Source organism: Megachile rotundata, chromosome 6 (assembly GCF_050947335.1).
Source record: "Megachile rotundata isolate GNS110a chromosome 6, iyMegRotu1, whole genome shotgun sequence".
Lineage (NCBI taxonomy): Eukaryota > Metazoa > Arthropoda > Insecta > Hymenoptera > Megachilidae > Megachile > Megachile rotundata.
In genome coordinates, this window is record NC_134988.1 from 6,383,788 (window position 1) to 6,404,200 (window position 20,413).

General features: G+C 34.0%; 1 protein-coding gene across 4 annotated transcripts in view; it reads left to right on the forward strand.

Annotated features, from left to right (window-relative positions):
* The window catches only part of Ten-m (teneurin transmembrane protein Ten-m), a 748,404-nt gene that overhangs the window by 641,666 nt on the left and 86,325 nt on the right, over window positions 1-20,413 (forward strand). The window contains exon 2 of one of the 4 annotated variants that reach the window (XM_076533047.1): window positions 19,653-19,725. The exons of 2 other annotated variants lie outside the window; for them this stretch is intronic. In XM_076533047.1, coding sequence (XP_076389162.1) covers window positions 19,689-19,725 — 37 coding nt within the window. In that variant the 5' untranslated portion in view covers window positions 19,653-19,688. Of the gene's footprint in view, window positions 1-19,652; window positions 19,726-20,413 lie in introns of those variants that run through there. One more of the 4 variants, XM_076533052.1, reaches the window with a different exon arrangement.

The window sequence follows — 20,413 nt, forward strand, 5'->3', positions numbered from 1 at the left end:
TTTATAAAGCCCCTTGTTCGGTGAAAAGGTACAAATGAAGAAGGACGAGGCTGAGGGTGAGTTACTTCCGTTACCCGGCGAACCTGTGATATTTTTCTTCTCAACGTTTACCCACGAAACTTCTCGAAAATTTACTGCTGTCTGTTAAATAAATATACTAATTCAAATATACTGACGATCGATCAGCACAAGTACGATGCAAGTCCGAAATTAAACATTTTCCAGTATTCACAGAAATTACTGAAACTACGAACAAATATTCAAAAATTTTAACATGCAAATGAAATGTAGAAAAATTATAATTTGTACGAAAATATTATATAAACATATTTGTACTTAATTATTTTTGTATAATATTTTTTTAAAAATTATAATTTATACTTATATATTTATATTTATACTTGTACTTCTATTTATACTTATACTTTGACATATTTATAATTAAACATGTTTATACAAATTTACATATTTATAAAAAAGTAAATATCCTTAAATTATATGCGTTTCAAGCACACTTCAGTTTAACACTCATTAAAAATAAAAAGTTGTTGAAATTAATAAAATTGATCGTTATGTCATTAATATGCAAAAACATTACTTCACAGTATTACATACAGGAAAGTAAATTTTGTAAACATTGTATAGTTTGTTAGTACCAATCGTTCGAATTTCAAGAAAATATTAAATTGACCAATAACCTCTTCATACTTTAAATTTCATAAACGTGTACATAGAGAGACTTACCGAAAATGTCCGCGTGAATTAACATAACCTATCTTTTCGAGTATTTTGTTCGCGAATTCATTCGGCCATGTTTTACAAAGCCGCGACACAAAGAGAGATTATTGTTATTAATGGTCGGAGTTTCCGACAGTTCGGAATCGAATGAAATGGCGGATGTTTTACATCGAATCGATATTTAAATTGGAATTAATTAACTGGGGCGTTAAGAGCGAAGTACACAGAGCGCAGTTGATCTTCGACGTAATAGGATAACGCTCGAGTGTGAGCTGGCTAGGGCTCGTAACTTTGACATTAATTATCCTATCCGGTAATATCGTCATCAGAGAAGAATGATCGTTTCGGGTCAATTGCTGCAACACGATAACACGTCACGTAAGAGTCTCGATACGAGATCAGATTTTTAAGTGCCATTCGATCCGTACATCTCTTGTCCCCGATTTGCCTCGAAATTTAAAAATATTGACAACGCTGTTACAGGAAGTGAGTGCTTGACTAAATCCCTCATCCGAAAAGAACAGCGAGTCTTCAGGTAATTAAGATACTTGTGTAATACTCCATATTTGAAATTGTTCTTTTATAATTAGAGTTTCATGTTCAGGAGATTTTAGGTAGGAATTTAAAAAGCATTTTTATAAGATTTCAAATTGAGTAAATTTTAAGGAAGAGTTTAAATTTTAAGAGTTAAATTTCAATTTGGGAAAATTTTAATAAAATTTGATTCGGGTTTCTAAATCTAGTAAATGGTAAATGAGGGTAAGATTGGCGCCATGCTTGAATTAATTTTAAGGTGGATTTCAAATTTTCAAATTTGAATTAAACTTTAATGAGGTATGAGTTAGATATCAGTTAAATGAGAGTTTGGTGCAAGATTTAAGTTAAATTTGAGTTAGATTTAGGTTAGGTTTGAGGAAGGTTTGAGCCAAGTTCTCAAAACTATTTGAAATTAATTTTTGAAGTAAATTTCCAGTTATGACATTTGAATTAAACTTATATAATGTAGAAGTTAGGTATCAGTTGGATCAGAAGTTGGTACAAGACTTAAGTTAAATTTGAGTTATATATAGGTTAAGTTTAAGGAAGATTTGAGTCATGTTCTCAAAACTGTTTGAAAATAAATTTTGATGTAAATTTCCAGTTATAACACTTGAATTAAACTTCTATAATATGTGAGTTAGGTATCAGTTAGATTAGAGTTTGGTGCGAGACTTAAGTTAAATTTGAGTCAAATTTAGGTTAGGTTAAATTTGAAAGATGCTTAAGTTTCAATTAAATTTAACATAATTTACAATATTATAATTATAATGTTTATCTTTAATTCAAAAACAATAAAATTAGTCAAGTTGAATTTATTAAAAAATTAAACTTTACGATTTTAACAATAAATAGCAAAACTGTATAATTTAATACAGATTCATTATTTCACTAAGTTAATTAAAAATTTAAATATCATTAATATTCATTACTATTAAATCATATTTATCAAATATTCCGCATCGTTAAATATTATAAAAAATATGTATTTAGTAAACCTCGAATTAAATTTGGGTTCGTCAAACTGAAACTAGATTTCGACTACTAAAATTTAGATCAGGTATCGACATTCGAGTGGTAACTAAATTAGATTTGCTTTAATATTGAATTCCCGATAAAATTTCATTCGCCAAATATAATTCAAATTCGAACGAACAGAAAAAAAGAGGGTGACACGAAACAACGTAAGTACAAATCTGGCAACAAGATCCGCCTAGAGATAAGGACCCCCCAAAAGAGTCTTTCACTAAGAGTTATTATTACGAATGACAGACTTTCTGTGCCAGGTGCCTGAACAGGATCAAAGAGATCGGCCAGCGTGATGTCCAAAAACGGAACGTATTATTTCCCTTTTCTAAAAAGAGGAACACCTTCTGCACAGCCGATATTTCTCATCCTGCCCTCCCGATCAACGAACAAGGGGATGCTGCGTCCTCTCTTTTGTAGCTACGAAATTGGGACATCGTGTACCCGGTCAGAACATGATATACCAATCGATAACTAACGACCTGTGCACGAATATTCTCACCTCTGTTGAAAAACTCGTTTGAGAGCTCGAATAACTCCAAAAATACAGTGGGCAGGTCAAGTGACGTGGGAGAGATTTAAGATTGTTAGTCGATCAAATTATTGTCATGATTCGAAAACTGTGAGGGTGGTATAAAATCGTTTAAAGTGGATTATGGTACATATGTAGGTAATTATGATGACATGGAAGATAGATTCTTAAAGTATACTCTGGGCTCCACGAAACAATTGAGACGTTAATTGTGTATAATTGACAATTTGAAATTTGGGGATTTAGGAATTTGGGGATGTAGGAATTTAGGGATCATGGAATTTGGGGATCTAGGAATTTGGGGATTTAGGAATTTGGGGATCATGGAATTTGAGGATGTAAGAATTTGGGGATCTAGGAATTTGGCGATCTAGGAATTTGGGAATCTAGGAATTTAGGAAAGTGAGAATTTGGGGATTTAGGAATTTGGAGATTTAGGAATTTGGGGATGTAGGAATTTAGGGATCATGGAATTTGTGGATCTAGGAATTTGAGGATGTAAGTATTTGGGGATCTAGGAATTTGGCGATCTAGGAATTTAGAGAAGTGAGAATTTGGGGATCATGGAATTTGAGGATGTAAGAATTTGGGGATCTAGGAATTTGGCGATCTAGGAATTTGGGAATCTAGGAATTTAGGGAAGTGAGAATTTGGGGATCATGGAATTTGAGGATGTAAGAATTTGGGGATCTAGGAATTTGGGGATTTAGGAATTTGGGGATGTAGGAATTTAGGGATCATGGAATTTGGGGATCTAGGAATTTGGGGATCTAGGAATTTGGGAATCTAGGAATTTAGGGAAGTGGGAATTTGGGGATCTAGGAATTTGGGGATGTAGGAATTTGGAGATGTAGGAATTTGAGAATCTAGGAATTTGGGGATCTAGGAATTTGGAGATGTAGGAATTTGGGGATCTAGGAATTTAGGGATGTAGAAATTTGAGAATCTAAGAATTTTGGGGATCTAGGAATCTGGGAACTTAGAAATTTGGGGATGTAGAAATTTGAAATTATAGAAACATGTGAACATCGAGAATTGTGGCCTTTGAAACTTGAAAATATTGGAATTTAGAAATATATTTTGAGGATATAGGAATTTGGTGATCTTGGAATTTAGGAATCCAGGGGTTTGAAGATCTAGATATTTGAAAAATATAGCATTCTATGAATCTTGAAAATTCGTGATTTTGACATTTGATGTCTAGACATCCCCAAATCTAGAAATTTAAAAATCTAGGATCTAATTTGGAAATTTGAAAATTTAACAAAACTTGAAAACTTGAGTGTGTAAACATTTGTATACGTGAGGCCTTGAAAATTCAGAGAACTTGTGAACTTGTAAAATTCTAACCTATAAATTCTAAAACCGTTCTCTTTGAAACAGTTTATGTATTTTTAACCTTACATCCCCCAATTTTATACTGTAATACAAATCACTGTTTTTATATAAATCCTACATGGTCCAGACATATTTTATTTGTCATAACTAATTATTAATATAACTAAACAATAACTTGTACAGTTCTCGTTTACATACAAGAATGTTGTCAAAAAGAAATGTTCAAGAGTGAGTATACATATGTTTAAGAACCCCTGACATAGAACATGTTTTATAGGTACTTTATTGATAGTACAATCTGAAAATATTTTTCCACTAAGGTTATTTTAGGGTTGTCAAGGTCGCCGCTGTTCTTTCGCATGTGACCATACACTTTTTCCCTTGTATATTATAGTTAGCAGTGAAGTACCTTCAGAAGTTAGAACTCAAAGACCTTGAGCAACCTCTGACTACTAAAATTAGAATCAAACGTTTATTTTACATCACAAGGAAAAAGGTTACAATACAAAGTAAATCTTGCAAAATTTCTTTTTATCTTTTTTTTGTAAACAAAGAAAAATAACGTTGACGGAAACTCATATTTTATTCAGATCTTTAGATTAAATTTAGATGCATCACGCTGTATAGTCGCTTTTAATACATTCAAACGCAATAAATAACAGTGATGAACAGAGAGATACCAATTTTGATTATCTTTTACTGAAAGGAATTAATGTAACATGAAAATGTGCCAAGCCATTCAACAAAATGGATAGCGGTTTGCAGGAAGTAACGGTTTCAAATGTGTAAATTTATTCAAATCAACACGAACGTGTTTCATAGGAATAATAAGTAAATTTACTGTCTATAAAATATTCTGCATCGTTAGAGTCTATGCAAGCATAATTACATGATATATTTTTTAACGTGAAAACCGAACGGTTCAAATATTTTTTGTAGTTGATGATTTAATTTTTAAGCTTAATCTTTAAGGGTTGTGGTAAAAAACGACCTCAGCCAGTTTTAGTCACTTTGAGAATTTGAATAAATAGCTTTTTTTGAAGTCTCAGTATTTTTACTATTTTTTCCCCTCCAACTAACAAGAGTGTTTAAAGTTTTATCTCCGTATATTAGAATTGATTTTGAATTTTTCTGTGAAATTTCAATTTTTCTATTTTTAAGTTTTGTTTATGTTTCATGTTTAAATTTATTGATCAGCTAAATCAAAAATCAGCTGAAATATGTTAAAACTTTCAAAGGTTGTTTGTACTTTTCTTCAAGTTAAAATAAGTAGCTTCTTTGTAAGAAATATTTTTAGTGGTTGGGGTCTTAAACGTCCCAGCGTGCCAGGTATGTGATTCTGATAACCCATGACCACTAAGGGTTGTAAATAGGAAGGATTAAAATAATCTAAATAGTTATTATCTTAATCTTACTTCACTATTTATTTTTAAATTCAAAATTGATAGAAGGTATTAAAATAATCTAAATATTTAATATCTTAATTGCGCTTCATTTATTTTTAAATTTAAAAATGGATGGGAAGAATCAAGATAATCTAAATATTTAATATCTTAATTTTACTTCCCGATTTATTTCTGAATTTAAACACAAATTGATTAGATTGAAGTAGTCCAAATAGTCAATATCTTAATTGCACGTAAACGAATTATTTTTGAGTCTAAATACAGATCGGCAGGATTGAAACAATTCGTACAGTTAACATCTCAGTAGCGCTCGAATAATTTATTTTTGAAAACGTATCAATGGAACGAAAATAATATTAAACTCTAACCCTTTGCGCTCGAGAAGTGACTCTCAGTCACCATTTTATTTAACAGAATAATTTGAAATAAGCGTTTTTTATCTGATTCTATGATATGACACGTATGATGTATAAACATAATGAAACAAACAATAGTGAAAATTATTAGTAGAGAAGTAATAACCTCAAGAGAATTCATTTACCTTTTTAACTAATTGTAAGTTTTAAAACTGTTGTTTGTAAACAGTCTAATTACCTTCGAATGCAAGAGGTTAATATTAAACTGTAAATAATATTAAATTATTATATGTAAATAATATTAAACTTTATATATGTAAATTTTAGTAAAATTGATAACTGTCGGTGCGTAACGAATCAGACTTGTCACAAGGGGTTAATGGCACTGTTTGGAAATAAAACCATTTCAAGAGGTTCGAAATAACCAAAATTAACAGCTTACGAGAAAGGTTCCGTGGTGCTAATTACTCGAACGATTTTGCCGGTGGTAAGAAAAACATTTTAAAGACCAACACAGCTTTTCATCTGCGGGCGAGAAAAAGTAGGGTGGAGTCGTTTTCGTTCATCGCAGCTATCGTTACGTACGATTTTCCACGTGGTGGAGCACGCTTTAAACTCGACGCACACGATTCCCGAAATAAAAGGAACTGCAACCCTTCCAGCCACGCTCGATATTCCGTTCTCTCGACGTTTCTTTCATCCACGTTCCAGGGAACGAAAGGAAGAGGAAAATCGTCGAATGCCCCATTTACTACGCCGTTTCCGTAAATAGCTAATGGCTCGTAGTGTCGTGTTTCTTCGGGGCAAGCCCTAAACTAACAGATCTGACTATGCTTTTCCTACAATTTGTCTTTCATGATTATTTTCTACGCGTCACTGTTATTCGACGCGTCCAGTACAGTTCGATTCAAAAACGTGGTAATAAGAGGATTTGGGGTTGAGAATACTGTTTGGGGCTTTGGGGTTAGGACTACCTTTTGGGTCTTTGAGGTTAGGAATACATTTTGAGTTGTTGAGGTTAGGAATACATTTTAGGTTGCTGAGGTTAGGAACACAATTTAAGATTTTGTTATTTGGACTAAACTTTGATATTTTTAAAGTATTGGACTTTAACTAGTTGAGACGTTGAACCTTTGGAACTTTGGAAAATTGGGACCTTGAAATTTTGGGACTTAGAAACTATAGAATTTTGCAATTTTGGGATTTTGGAATTTTGGGACGAAAATCTTGAGATGTTAAAACTGTAGTAAAATTTTTAAAACAGTTTTGAACTTCGGGACTTTAGTAATTCAGGACCTCGGAGTTTTGAGACTTATAAGCTACTGAATTTTAGTTTTTGAATTTTCAAAATTTAGAGCTGGGATTTTAGAAGGATTGCACTTTAGAATTTTCAAAGTGTGGAACTTATACGTATTCAGACGTTGGAACTTTAAGAATTTTAAACTTTGGGACTTGGCAATTTGGGGACTTTTATACCTTTGAAATTTGGGACCTTGATAATGTAAGATTTAGAAACTTTAGTAATTTTTAAATTTCGAAACCTTAGAAATTTGGGACCTGTGGATATTTTTGACCTTTCTAAGTTTTGGGAACTCAAAAATTTGGGACCAAAGAATTTTAGGACCTTCGAAGTTTAACACCTCTAATTTTGGGACTTGTAAACTATAGAAATTTGTAATGTTGACATTTTTGTGTAGTTTAAAACCTTGGTGTTTTGGGATTTAGGAACTTTAGAACTGAGGAAGTTTGGAATTTTAAAATCCCGGAAATTTGAGACTTGACTGTCTTGGGATCTAGGGAATTTTGGAGCTGGAATTTTAGGGCCTAGGGACTATAGGACCTTGGAATTTTAAAGCTTTGAGATCTTAGAAGCTTAAAATCTTGGGATATTAAGATCTAGGAACTTTTGAACTTTCAGACTTCAAAAATTTGAGGTCTTGAAATTTTGAAGCTTAGGAACTTTCAAACCTAGGAATTTTGTAAGCTAGGGACTTTCAGTTGTTGGAAGTTTGGAGCCTAAAGACTTTTGGAACTTCAAAACCTTATTAATTTAATTCCTTGAAAACTTGAAGCCTAGGGATTTTCAGACCTTGGAAATTTGGAGCCTAGAGACTTTCAGACCTTGGAATTTTTGAATCTAGGGACTTTTAAACCTTGGAATTTCGCAATTTCGATGCCTTAAAAATTTGCGACCTTGAAAATGGTCATCCTTGAAAATTTGGAATCCAGGTAATTTAAGACCTTGTAATTTTAAAACTGTTGTGCCCATGAAACCTCATTACTTAAAAAATGTGGAAGCTTGTACCTTTTCAAAACTTCGAAGCCTAAAAAATCTGAGATTTTAACACTTCAAGACTGCAGAACATTAGACCTTGAAATCTCATAATAACTCTCGAAATCAATACAGAAATGAAGTGCAAAGAGCTTGCAAATACCTCATAAACGCTTATCGACGAAGTTCAAAAGGTATAATCAAATCTAGAAAGCCTCAATTTACCCACGATAATTTGGCAATAGAAATAACAAAGTAGATTGCCTCGATCGTTGCGATATCCACACTCACACACACACACGGTATTAGGAAGCACTATCGATCGGTCGATTCTCTCTTTTTGTCGCTCAGCTTAGCTCATAAATTTTTCAAGAACCAGAGTGCTCCGATCGCGTGCGCTAATCTCGCAAGCAGATGCCACGCAATGCCTCGCAAAACCGATTACCACAGAAAAAGAGAATGTGTACGTGTGTGTTACGTAGTAAAGAGGTCTGTGCAGGATAAAAGTGGTTGGCACTTTTAAATCCATCAAACTGCCTATAAACGGAATACGAACAAAGCGCTGTCCTTCCCGGCACGCTTTTTTTTTTGCTCAAAGGACACTCGGATACCGTAACTAAACGGATTTCTGCCTTTTCCTCGAGATCCTTTACCATTCTTCGAAAAAGTACATTGTCATCCGCCTATGGGTACGTGACCTGGATACCTGCACATATTTCTTGGATCTATGGGGTCTTACTGACCCGTACGTGCAACGATAGCCCAACATTTCTGTCTTCATCGATGATATAATTTTTAGTCACTGTTGTATTAGAGGAACTGATTGTTAGGGACTGATTATCATACGCAGTATATTTTTCGTAGTTTCGTTTGTTAATTGTGGAGGTGTAATCGTACTAGAGATTTAAAATTTCATGATTAAACATTTACTCGTAATTTTTTATTCAGCGTCTTTAGCACCGACTGTGTTTTAAAATACACCTCATAATTTGTGACAAATGATGAAGATATAACAATGCTTCAAATATAGGTATATAAATAAACAATCAAGATTGATAACTTCTTTTGTTAAGGTATGCTTAACCTTCAGCACCGACTGTATTTTAAAGCATACCTCATAATTTGTGACAAATGACGAAGATATAACAATGCTTCAAATATAGTTATGCAAATAAACAATCAAGGTTGATAACTCCTTCTGTTAAGGTATGCTCGAGCTTCAATACCGGCTGTGTTTAAAAATACACTATACAAAGTGTGGTAAAATTTCATAAATAGAAGTATACAAAAATGATAATGACCTAAGAGAAATGATTAGATCAAGCAAGCACGAAAATGTTTGTAACACTCTCGATTAACCCTGGTTGCACCTGCTACCCCGTGATCGAACGTGTTAGCAGGGGTGAAAGAAATGGAAAAAGGAATAAGCGAATGGTTCTTACCCCCAGCACCTGTTGAATACGCGTACACGCGTGTCTGCCTAGATCATCGGCAATTACTTGAAAATTACTTGAAAATGGGCTGCTCGATACCGATCTGACAAACGGTCAAACGATGTCGCGTGTCGGGCCAAGAACAAAGAAAGAGACGTAGGGTTGTATCGCGTGATCGATATTTAATGCACGAAGAATGCCGATGCAACGAAAACTATCCCGTCCCATTTATCCTCGTTCCGACGGCCATCAAGGTCAGACGCGATCCCGCCACGCCATATATCATCGTTACGAGCAAGTCAGAATACCCAGTTAAGGGTTAAAAGCTGCCTTTATCAATCCCGGCCGAGCCCTCGGGTCTTTCTCATACATCCATCGCGCTTCCCTGGCCCGGACGTGCATTTCCATTAATCCTCCGCTGCTGCGAGCAGACTTTAAAAGGATGTTTGGCCAGACGCTCTTAGAAACGGCGAAAATTAGACGGACAAACACCGTGCGTAAGGTGGACTGCAAGAAATTTAGGTTAGAACGCTTCTAAAGGGACTGTCGTCGTTTCACGTGAACTATCCACTTGCGAAATGCTTGAGAAACTTCTGGTACACTTCTAGTCAGTCGAATAGTTTGTACATAGTCGGTTCGGTGGTCCATTTGATGATCCGCTTTCTAATCACTCATTGTCCGCTTGTTATGAGCTCAATAAACTAAGATGTGTTATTTATTTCCACTGAAAAGGTTAGTGGTGGCAGTGTCAACGCCCGCCATTTTTTTTACAAATACGTAGCTCACGTTTTTATCATGTGACCTGAAATGGCGGCACTGTGGACGCGCACCATTCTTAATAGACATATGTAGCTCACATCTTAGTTCATCACGTGACGTGACATAAAGTCAGTGTATCCTAAGCTTATCTTGTTTACCTGTGGTTCGTGCAGTGATCTATTAGATGGTTCACACGTCGCTCACAGGAAGATCAAGAACCGCCATTAGATTCTAGTCAGTTCATGTATAGTCACTTCCATGATCCACTTTTTGTCCACTTGCTAGAAGCTCTACGAAGTCATATACTTCTAGTCAAATAGTCTGCGTCGGTTCGATAATCCACTTGAAGGTCCACCCATCCGCCCATTGTCCACTCGTTATCTCAATGATCGTTTTTGTATCCTTCCAATCAGACAAATAGTTTGCGTATACTTGGTTCAGTGATCTACTTGAAGATCCACCTCCCATTGTCCACTTGTTATACAATGATCGTTTTTGTACCAATCAGACAAATAGTCTGATGAACAGTCATTCATCCAATTATGGAATGTTTTAGGAATGCGGCTAGCACACGTACGGTCAGTTAAATAATTAACATATATTCAATTATGTATGCGATGATCCACTGCCTATCTGCTCATTGTCCATTTGCGAAATGTTCGATGAACTCATCTGGCATGCTTTTAGTCAGGCAGTTAGTTGACATATAGTCAGTTTGATCCACTCGATGCTTCACTTCCTATCTCTTCATTGTCCAAATGCTTGAGAAACTTCTAATACACTAGTCCACTTTCTAATCGCTCATTGTTCATTTGCTATAAGCACAATGAACGCTTTTATACCCTTTCTATCAGTCAATTAATTCACTATATTTAGTGACTCCGCTTAATCGGTTCAGCGATCCACTCCGTCCGGCGTCACTGATCCTCTTCTTGTCCACTTCCTATCACTTGTCCATTAGCCAGCCATTTACCCTCCATTCGACTTAATAATTCAATTTGATCGCAGTTTGAACAATTCTGGACAACTGTTTCGCACAACTAGGCAATTTATAGCGACTTTTTTTTGCAAACATCCTATGATCCATTTTCTATCCGGTTATTAAGCGTTGATTGTCCATGTACAACTCGAAAGATGCTCCACATGCAGTTAGCGTTTCTAATCAGTTCAGTAGAGCAGCTTTATAATCCGTTTATCCAACGTCACCCGTCCAGTCGCAGTTCATTTTCCGTCAATTTTCTAATACACTTAGCCAGTCCATCTCCTGTCCGCTTCTCATCCTTTCGCATTTCAATCAGGAGCGAGCGAGAACACGCGAAAACAAGAGAACTCGATACGAAAGCTATTTCGCGGGTCCTAATTGATTGAAGCACCTCGGTTTACCGGCGAACGGATGATTTGGTCCAATTAAAATAGTTCAGAGGGTGGATCGTTTGCTTTCGACCAATTAGACGCATTGTTCGAGATGATTTAGCGTGTTGAATTTGTGGAATGTGCCGGGAGAATGAAATAAATATTAGGAATGGATATTATGTTTTGTGAGCCCTTTGTGTTCGAGTGATGAATTCCGTTTGTTCGTTACAATGGACAGTTCGTGTATGCTTCATGTATAACCATAAAGGTATTCCACCTTTGATCGGTGGAATAGGATCAATCGCGTTCAAAATCTATGTATATAACAGTGCGGCGATCGATAGAGGTGGTACAGAGGAATGATGATATATAGCCGCGACGATTATAGCGCGAAGATATAGGGACGCAACGATGTAGAAGATGACGATATCGCACAAAGATATAAAAATACGATTATATAGTATTTGACGATATATAAAGCGAAAATATAAAGATGTGACGTTAGAGAATATGGAGATATACGAACACATATGGACGCGACAATATAGGAGGTAACTTTACGCGAAGATGTAGAAACGCGACGATATAGAACGTGACGATATGCAACGCGAAGATATAGAAGCGTGACAATATAGAAGGTGACAATATATGACGCGTAGATAGGATATGATAATATAGAGCATGATGATAGCAGAACAGTTGATAACGTGTTAATGTAAAAGTGATTCAGTATGTGATGACCTAGAACATAATAATATAGAACGTAGAAACGTACCACGAAAAGATATATAGAAGCAATGATACAGAAGTGTGACGATATCCAGCGTGACGATATGTAACGCGAAGATATAGGAACGTGACGATATCGGAGGCAACTTTACGCGAAGATATAGAAAGTGACGATACGCAACACGAAGATATGGGAACACAACGATATAGAAAGTGACGATACGCAACACGAAGATATGGGAACACGACGATGTAGAAAGTGACGATACGCAACGCGAAGATAGGATATGATAATATACAGCATGACGATAGCAGGACAATTGATAACGTCTTGATGTAAAAAGTAATTCAATGTGTGATGGCCTGGCATATGATAAAACATAGCAATGTATCGCGAAAGATATATGAAAGCAATGATATTGAAATGTGACGATATGTAGCACGAAAATAGGCAAACGTGACGATATAGAAAGTGTTGTTATATGCCAGGCAAATTTAGGACTTGTTGATTTAAAGAACAGTAATTTGGTACGTAACAGATTAAAATGTGATAATATAGAGCGTGACGATATTTAACACAAAGGTATATGAACACGAAGATATATAAATATATCGTACCGATATATACCATGACAATAAAGGGATGTGACGATATAGAACATGAAAATAAAGGGACGATATAAAAAAATGACAATATAAAGCGCGGCGATATAGAACTATATAGGAACGGTATACAAACGATTTAGAACGTGACAACAGTGTACAGTGTGCAACGCTTGCAACCTGGTAATATAAAACGTGGCGATACAGAAAGATAACCGTAACATAGAGCGTGGCAATAAAAAACGCGGTGATATAAAATATGACTATACAGAACGTTAATATAGAGACATAATAACATAGAAGTACGGCCATACATACACACAGCAATATAGATCGCGGCGATATAAAGCATACCATGTAAAATATCTCCGCATTTCCATAAAATGCAAACTAATAAATTTTTCTACCGCAAATAAAAGAGCGAAAATATAATAGTTGAAAATCATGAAATTTCAAGCTCGTTATATTACACCCCGAGGTCTGACAGCTCACGCGAGAAGATTGTGTACGTAGCTAAAAATTCTCAGCAATTTTAAATCGCTCTTTTATCCGCGAACTAATGACCCGTTTTTGGCCTATAATTATTATTCCCTCGGCATGAGTCATTGTACGGCTCGGATTAGTCTGTTACACGAATCGATTAGCGAATCTCGTGGCAACGATCATGATAATCGAGAGGCAACCATCGTTCTACCTGCTATCGAAGGCCTTCGACGAAGGATCGAGTCATTTCGTGGGAGGATTGAGCATCCTGAAGACCGTGTATCCGATGCACGACCATGAGAAAATAACACCGATGAATGAATAATGCGGCTCGTGAATCGCAATCTACGGAAACGTGTAGAGAGAAATATAGAAACAGAGGGTGTCTATATCCGGTATAAAATGTCCATCACAAAAATGGACGAAACGCTTGCCTTTATTATGCCCATAGTTAAAATTTAATGGTACAGGGAATTATGGGGAGCGCGAACAAAATCGTACATATTGCTCGTGTTCCGTTCGTGGAATTTAATTAAAAAATGTTACCGTTACATCGTTATCGTTGTGAAAAGTGAACTTGCATTTGTTCGTGTCAGTGTCTGCAAACTTGAAATAACGAGGATTTCTCCATTATCGAAGTTTATCGTGTCTGTGATGCATCGCTTGTTTGTTGCGAAGTCAACAAAAATGCGGCAGTTGGTTTAAATATTAACAAATTAGAAAATTAGTAATTCTATTTTAATTTGAGGGAATTTGGGAAATATTTAAATTTTATATGGAAATACTAGATATCCCTAGGAAAATTTATATATCATTAATTTGCCATATAGGGATTATTATATCTCTATATCCCCGGATCACTATGTGTACCTAGATCGCTAAATCTGTTCATGTCCATGAATTGTAATGTCCCTAGATTACTAAACAGATAGGTCACTATATACTTGGATCAGTGTATCTCTAGATTATTATATCTTCAGATTACTACATTTCTAGATTAGTACATTCATAAATCACTATATACCTAGATCACTACAATCTTAGATTATTATATCCCTAGATCATTGCATACATAATTCACTACATCCTTAGATCAGTACAATCTTAAATTACTATATCCCTAGATCACTACATATATAAATCAGTATATTACTAGATTAGTATATCCCTAGATCACTACAGTTCTAGATTACTATATCCCTAGATCATTACATTCATAAATCACTACATCCCTAGATCGTTACAGACTTAGATTACTATATCCCTAGATCATCACATATATACATCAGTGCATTCCTAGATTACTACATCCCTAGTTTAATATATCCCTAGATCACTATAGTCCTATATTACTACATCCCTAGATCACTACATCTCTAGATCGCTGTCTTTCTAAATCATTGTGTCCCTAGATCATTGCATCCCTAAATTCCTATATTCCTAGATTTCGATATCCCTAAACCCAAGTACACCAACATTCCTATATCTCTAAGTCACCATATCCCTAGATTTCAACAACTATATATCTACATCGCTGTATAGATCCTAATATTTCCCTAAATTCCAGTATCTCCCTAGTTTCCTACATGTCTATATCTTTGTATCCCTAGATTGTAATATTTCTCTAGAACCTTGTATTTCCCTAGTTTCCTATATGTCTACATCCCTCTGTCTTTAGATTGTAATATTTCTCTAAAACCTTGTATTTCCCTAGTTTCCTATATGTCTACATCCCTCTGTCTCTAGATTGTAATATTTCTCTAGAACCTTGTATTTCCCTAGTTCTCTATATACCAACATCCCTACATTCCTAGACCCTTATAGTTCTCTAGAACCTCATATTTCCCTAGATATAGCTACCTTCCTACATTCACATAGATCTGTGTTTCTCTCCCTATATTTCTCTACAACTCCATATCACTTTGAATCCCTATATTCACCTACATAACAATATTTTCCCAGATTCCAATATTTCCCCATAATTCGATTAAACGTCATAAAACGATACCGTGATTTAATACAAGGAAGAACTCCCCGCTAATTAAATTACTAATTCGCGCACGGCGAAGAAAGAAAATGGCTATCGTTCGAACAGGCAACCGGGCAAAAAATAAAGCTATAAACGTCCGCGTTCAAGCAAATCTCAATTATCCGTAGAAGTAATTTTGATTTACGCGCGTTCCAACTCGCCAACTGGGAGTCGGTACCCTTTATCCCCGTAGCAGCCACGCCACAAGAGCCATTTTCAGGGGGATAAGTTATGTACATGCTCGTGGTCACCTGCTACATAGGCCCTCGAGATGCTTTCGATGCTCGTTGCCTCGTGCAGGTGCATTGTGCACGTCAGATCGGCGAACTTGAGATCGCGAAGGAGCCGAAAACCGGCCCGGAAGACAAAAGCAGCAGCCGAAAGAGTTGAAGCAGCGAAACGCTATTCAACGTCGACCTCCAGCTCCGAGATGCTTTCGTGCTACGAGCACATAATCGCACTTTGACCTTTGCCTTTAAGGGTTTTTCTTACTTGTTTATGTAATTTCTGATGAATGACTAGCTCTTGGTTGCGTGATCTTGGATAAGTTACTATTTTCTCGGTAATTTTTTTAACTGGCAGAACTGTTAAAGTCATTTAATCTTTGTTTTTTGAAGGAATTTCTAGGGAATTTTTTATTGTAATTATCAAGTCTATTTAAATAACAGTTTTAACAATTGTTATAATTTGGTGTCTGATTTTTTTTAAGAAGAATAAATATTTCTAGGGATCTTTGTTTATGGAGAGGATTTCTAGGGAATTTTTATGGTATAATCAAGTCTATTAAAATAACAGTTTTAACAATTATTATAATTTGGTGCCTGATTTTTTAAGAAGAATAAATATTTTCTAGGGAATTTTTCTGTCTTCTAGAACTTCTTTTTATCTAACTATCAGAACTATTAAGAAGGAAGTTACAATAATTATTATGCATATGTGATGTTTCATTTCTGGTTTAGAAAAATAATTATCTTATTGGGAATTTCTTATTTAACCCCCAGATAATACCTTTTAGGGAATTTTTCATACAATAGTCGTCGGAGCTGTTGGAGTGAAAGTTGTAACGATTATTATACATATCTGGTGATTATTTTTGTTGTGTTCGAATGAATAAATTATCTAGGGAATTTTGTATGTAACCATAAAAACTATTAAAATAAAAGTTTGAACGATTAATTTATATCTCTTTTATATAAAACAGTAACTATTTTCTCAGGAACTTTAAAAAAAAAAACTAGCAAAACTATTTAAATAAAGGTTGAAATGATTTGTAATCATATCTGGTGACTAATTGTTATCTTGTTTAGGAAATTAATTACCTTCTAGGGCATTTTTCATAGAATCTTCAAAGCTATTGAAATGAAAGTTGTACTAATTATTAAACACATCTGGTGATTATTTTTGTTTTATTCAAACGAAAAACTATTTTCTAGGGAATTTTTTATGTAACCATCAAAGCTATTAAAATAAAAATCTGAACGATTATTTTACATCTCTTTTATATAAAAAGGAGCTATTTTTTCAGAAACTTTTAAAGAAACTAGCACAACTATTGAAGTAAAAACTTAAATAATTGATAACCGTATCTGGTGATTAATTTTTATCTAACTTAAACAGTACCTATTTTCTGATGAATTTCTTTTAATTCCTAAAGATATTACATTCCAACTATATTATATTATACGTTCAATTTTCATCTTGCTAAAGAAATTATTTCCTGAAGAATTTTGAAAAATACCGCCAATGTCGTTGAATTCAAAATTGAACTAATTATTATTATTTCTTTTGTCGAAAACACAATTACTCTCTGTGGAATTTTTCAAGAAAACTACCGAAATAAAAGGAACATTTATTCTCCACATCTCAAATTTTTACCTCGGTGACAAAATATGTGTAATTTAAATTTTGTCGCCAGAGATTGTTCGTCTCCTCCGGGGTCAGTCGCGACCCCTCTGGTGTCTTTATTTCCTAAAAACGTTCCCGACTGTCGTTCACACCCGGCAGAATATTTAACGCGTTCTTGAACCGTGTTTCATTTCGTCGCGAGACAACCTCTTACCATAAAATGAAAAATCCACCCCTTTTTTTTCACGCGGTAGTCCTGGTTGTCCCGTGGGAGCAGCGCCGTTCGTCTGGATTTCATATCGTCGGGACGGTTATTCGCGAAAGTGCAAGAACAAGGGACGAGACGGGGATGCAGACACGAATTAACATTAACCGAAGGGGTTGCGTTTTTAATCTGCCGCGTATGAGTCAGGGAACGAGTTTCTGGACACCTTGCCAGTTTCGGCCACCTTAAACACTGTCATCAGGGGTTGCGACGCGAAACTCCGCCACCCTCGGTGCTCGCCAACCCCCTGAAGATTGATGGTGACAGCCGAGGGGTAAACCGAAGTCATCGATTCGAGAGGAAAGAAAGTTTAAAGTTTCGCCTGAACACGTATTACCTCTTAAGTACACTTAATAACCGCCTAGCCATTTTAATATTGATGGTAAAAATCTATTATCGGGGTGAAACGTTTTTAACCCCTGTCGGGGTTAGTCCAATGCACTCACGCAACTAGTTTACGTTATGTAAACTGAATTTGAAGGTATAGGCATATGTTCATTTTAATTTTAATAATATTGTTATTGTAATAGAAATATATTATTAACATATTATAGCAAAAATCAAGTATCGTTATTGTTGATATTAGTGTACAAATGTGAATAAAATAAAAATGATTATTTCTAAAAAATAATTAAATGAGTCAAATTATATGAACAATATATGTAATTATCAATATAATTATTACAGTAAAATATAATATCATTATATTAATATATTTGTTTCTCAAACTTGTAGGTTCATTTTAATTTTAATAATATTGTTGTTGTAATAGAAATATATTATTAATGTATTATAGCAAAAATCAAATGTACATTGTTATTGTTGATATTAATATACAAATGTGAATAAAATAAAAATGATTATTTCTAAAAAATAATTAAATGAGTCAAATTATATGAACAATATATATAATTATCAATATAATTATTACAGTAAAATATAATATTATTATATTAATATATTTGTTTCTAAAAATTCAATCTGATGAATAAAAGTCAAATATGTAGTTTTAAGTAAAATTTAAAAATTAATACACTAACTGAATAAATTATCAGTACAAGGATTAACAGGGTGTTTCGAATTTTTCTCTATTAATATCACTGCTTATAAATAGAAGTGTTTTATTTTTTCTTATTAATTTTATTGTTCTATTAAATTTATTGTGATGTGTTTTCATAACACATTGTTTAAAAATGCAATTGTTTGTTAATTTCATTGTTAACATTTCATCACATTTCATTGTTAAATTAAAAATCGTAAAATCTACGTCTAAAATTATTTAATACCACTTTACTAAATATTTTTGTAAAATATAAACGTATCAGAGTAACTGTACAGATTTTTTATTTACAATAAAAAATAGTATACCACAATCCATTTCAGTCGGAGTTATTTGAAAATAAAAATCCGTGTTTCCTCAATTCTATTCGCTTCTATATTTTATTAAATCTAAATAATTAAAAAGAAAAGCTCTTTGAATCCCTGAATTTTTCATATTTTTCCATGTCAATTTTATCGCGAAAGAATAACATTCTATTCCGTACACAGATCGTGTACCATTTAACTAATGAACAAATTTTTCCCATAATTCACTAATTGTTATTTAAAATTGCACAGCAATCGAACGTTGCTTATCGCCCAGTGTATATTGCATTTATTAACGATATCAATAAATATTCAATGCGTATCGTTTTCGACGTCAAACAAATCGACGATCAAAATGATTATTGTTTATGTAGTAAATTGCAGGAATTACGATGGTTACGATTGTTCAGTTTGGCAAATGATTTCATTTTATTGGACGTTAATTAATAATATCGCAAATGAACCGGTGATACCGAGGAATGCGAGAATTTTATTACAAACGTTCAACGAAATCGATTTCAAAATTCAACCAGTCATACTTTGCTCTTGTTTCAAATAAATATTTTCAATTTCTCTGTTTCAGGTACGTACTATCGATTTTAAAATACGATGCACACTGATGCGCTCCACTAACACAGACACGGACGAGACGTCGTGTAAGTAAATTTATCTTTACTATTCTTCTTCTATTTCATTTTCATGTCTTTTCTACTTCTTTTATTTTATTTATATTTTATTATATTTATAGTTTATTTCATTTGTGAAAAAGGAGCTATTCTGTATGCAAGCTTGACGCTTTCGGACCCAACAGTGTGATAATACACACTTCACTTTAATACATTCATTTTCGTCTTGTTACCACCACATAGGTTTAAAAATATTTATTTTTTTTTATATACATTAGATTCAAAAAGAAAATGAAATTAAATACATCAAAGTGTATTACTGTTATGATATACTAATTGCTATGTATACATATGTGTATACATGTGTACACATTTATGTATGTACACATGTGTATTATACATATATGCATGTAGTACCATATGTACATATAGTACCATATGTATATATACATATGTGGTAATAACTATTAGTAAATGTATATATACATATGATATTATACATATATGTACACACGTGTACTATATGTATATACATGTAGTACCATAAGTACACACGTGTACTATATGTACATATAGTACCATAAAGCTATATATTTACCAACAGTTATTAACGCTATAAATACATAGTTTTAAATAAACAAAGACATGGTTACATTTCTTTTTAATTTTATATTACAAGTTTGAGTGACATCTTAAATATTACTTTTTGAGTTCAAAC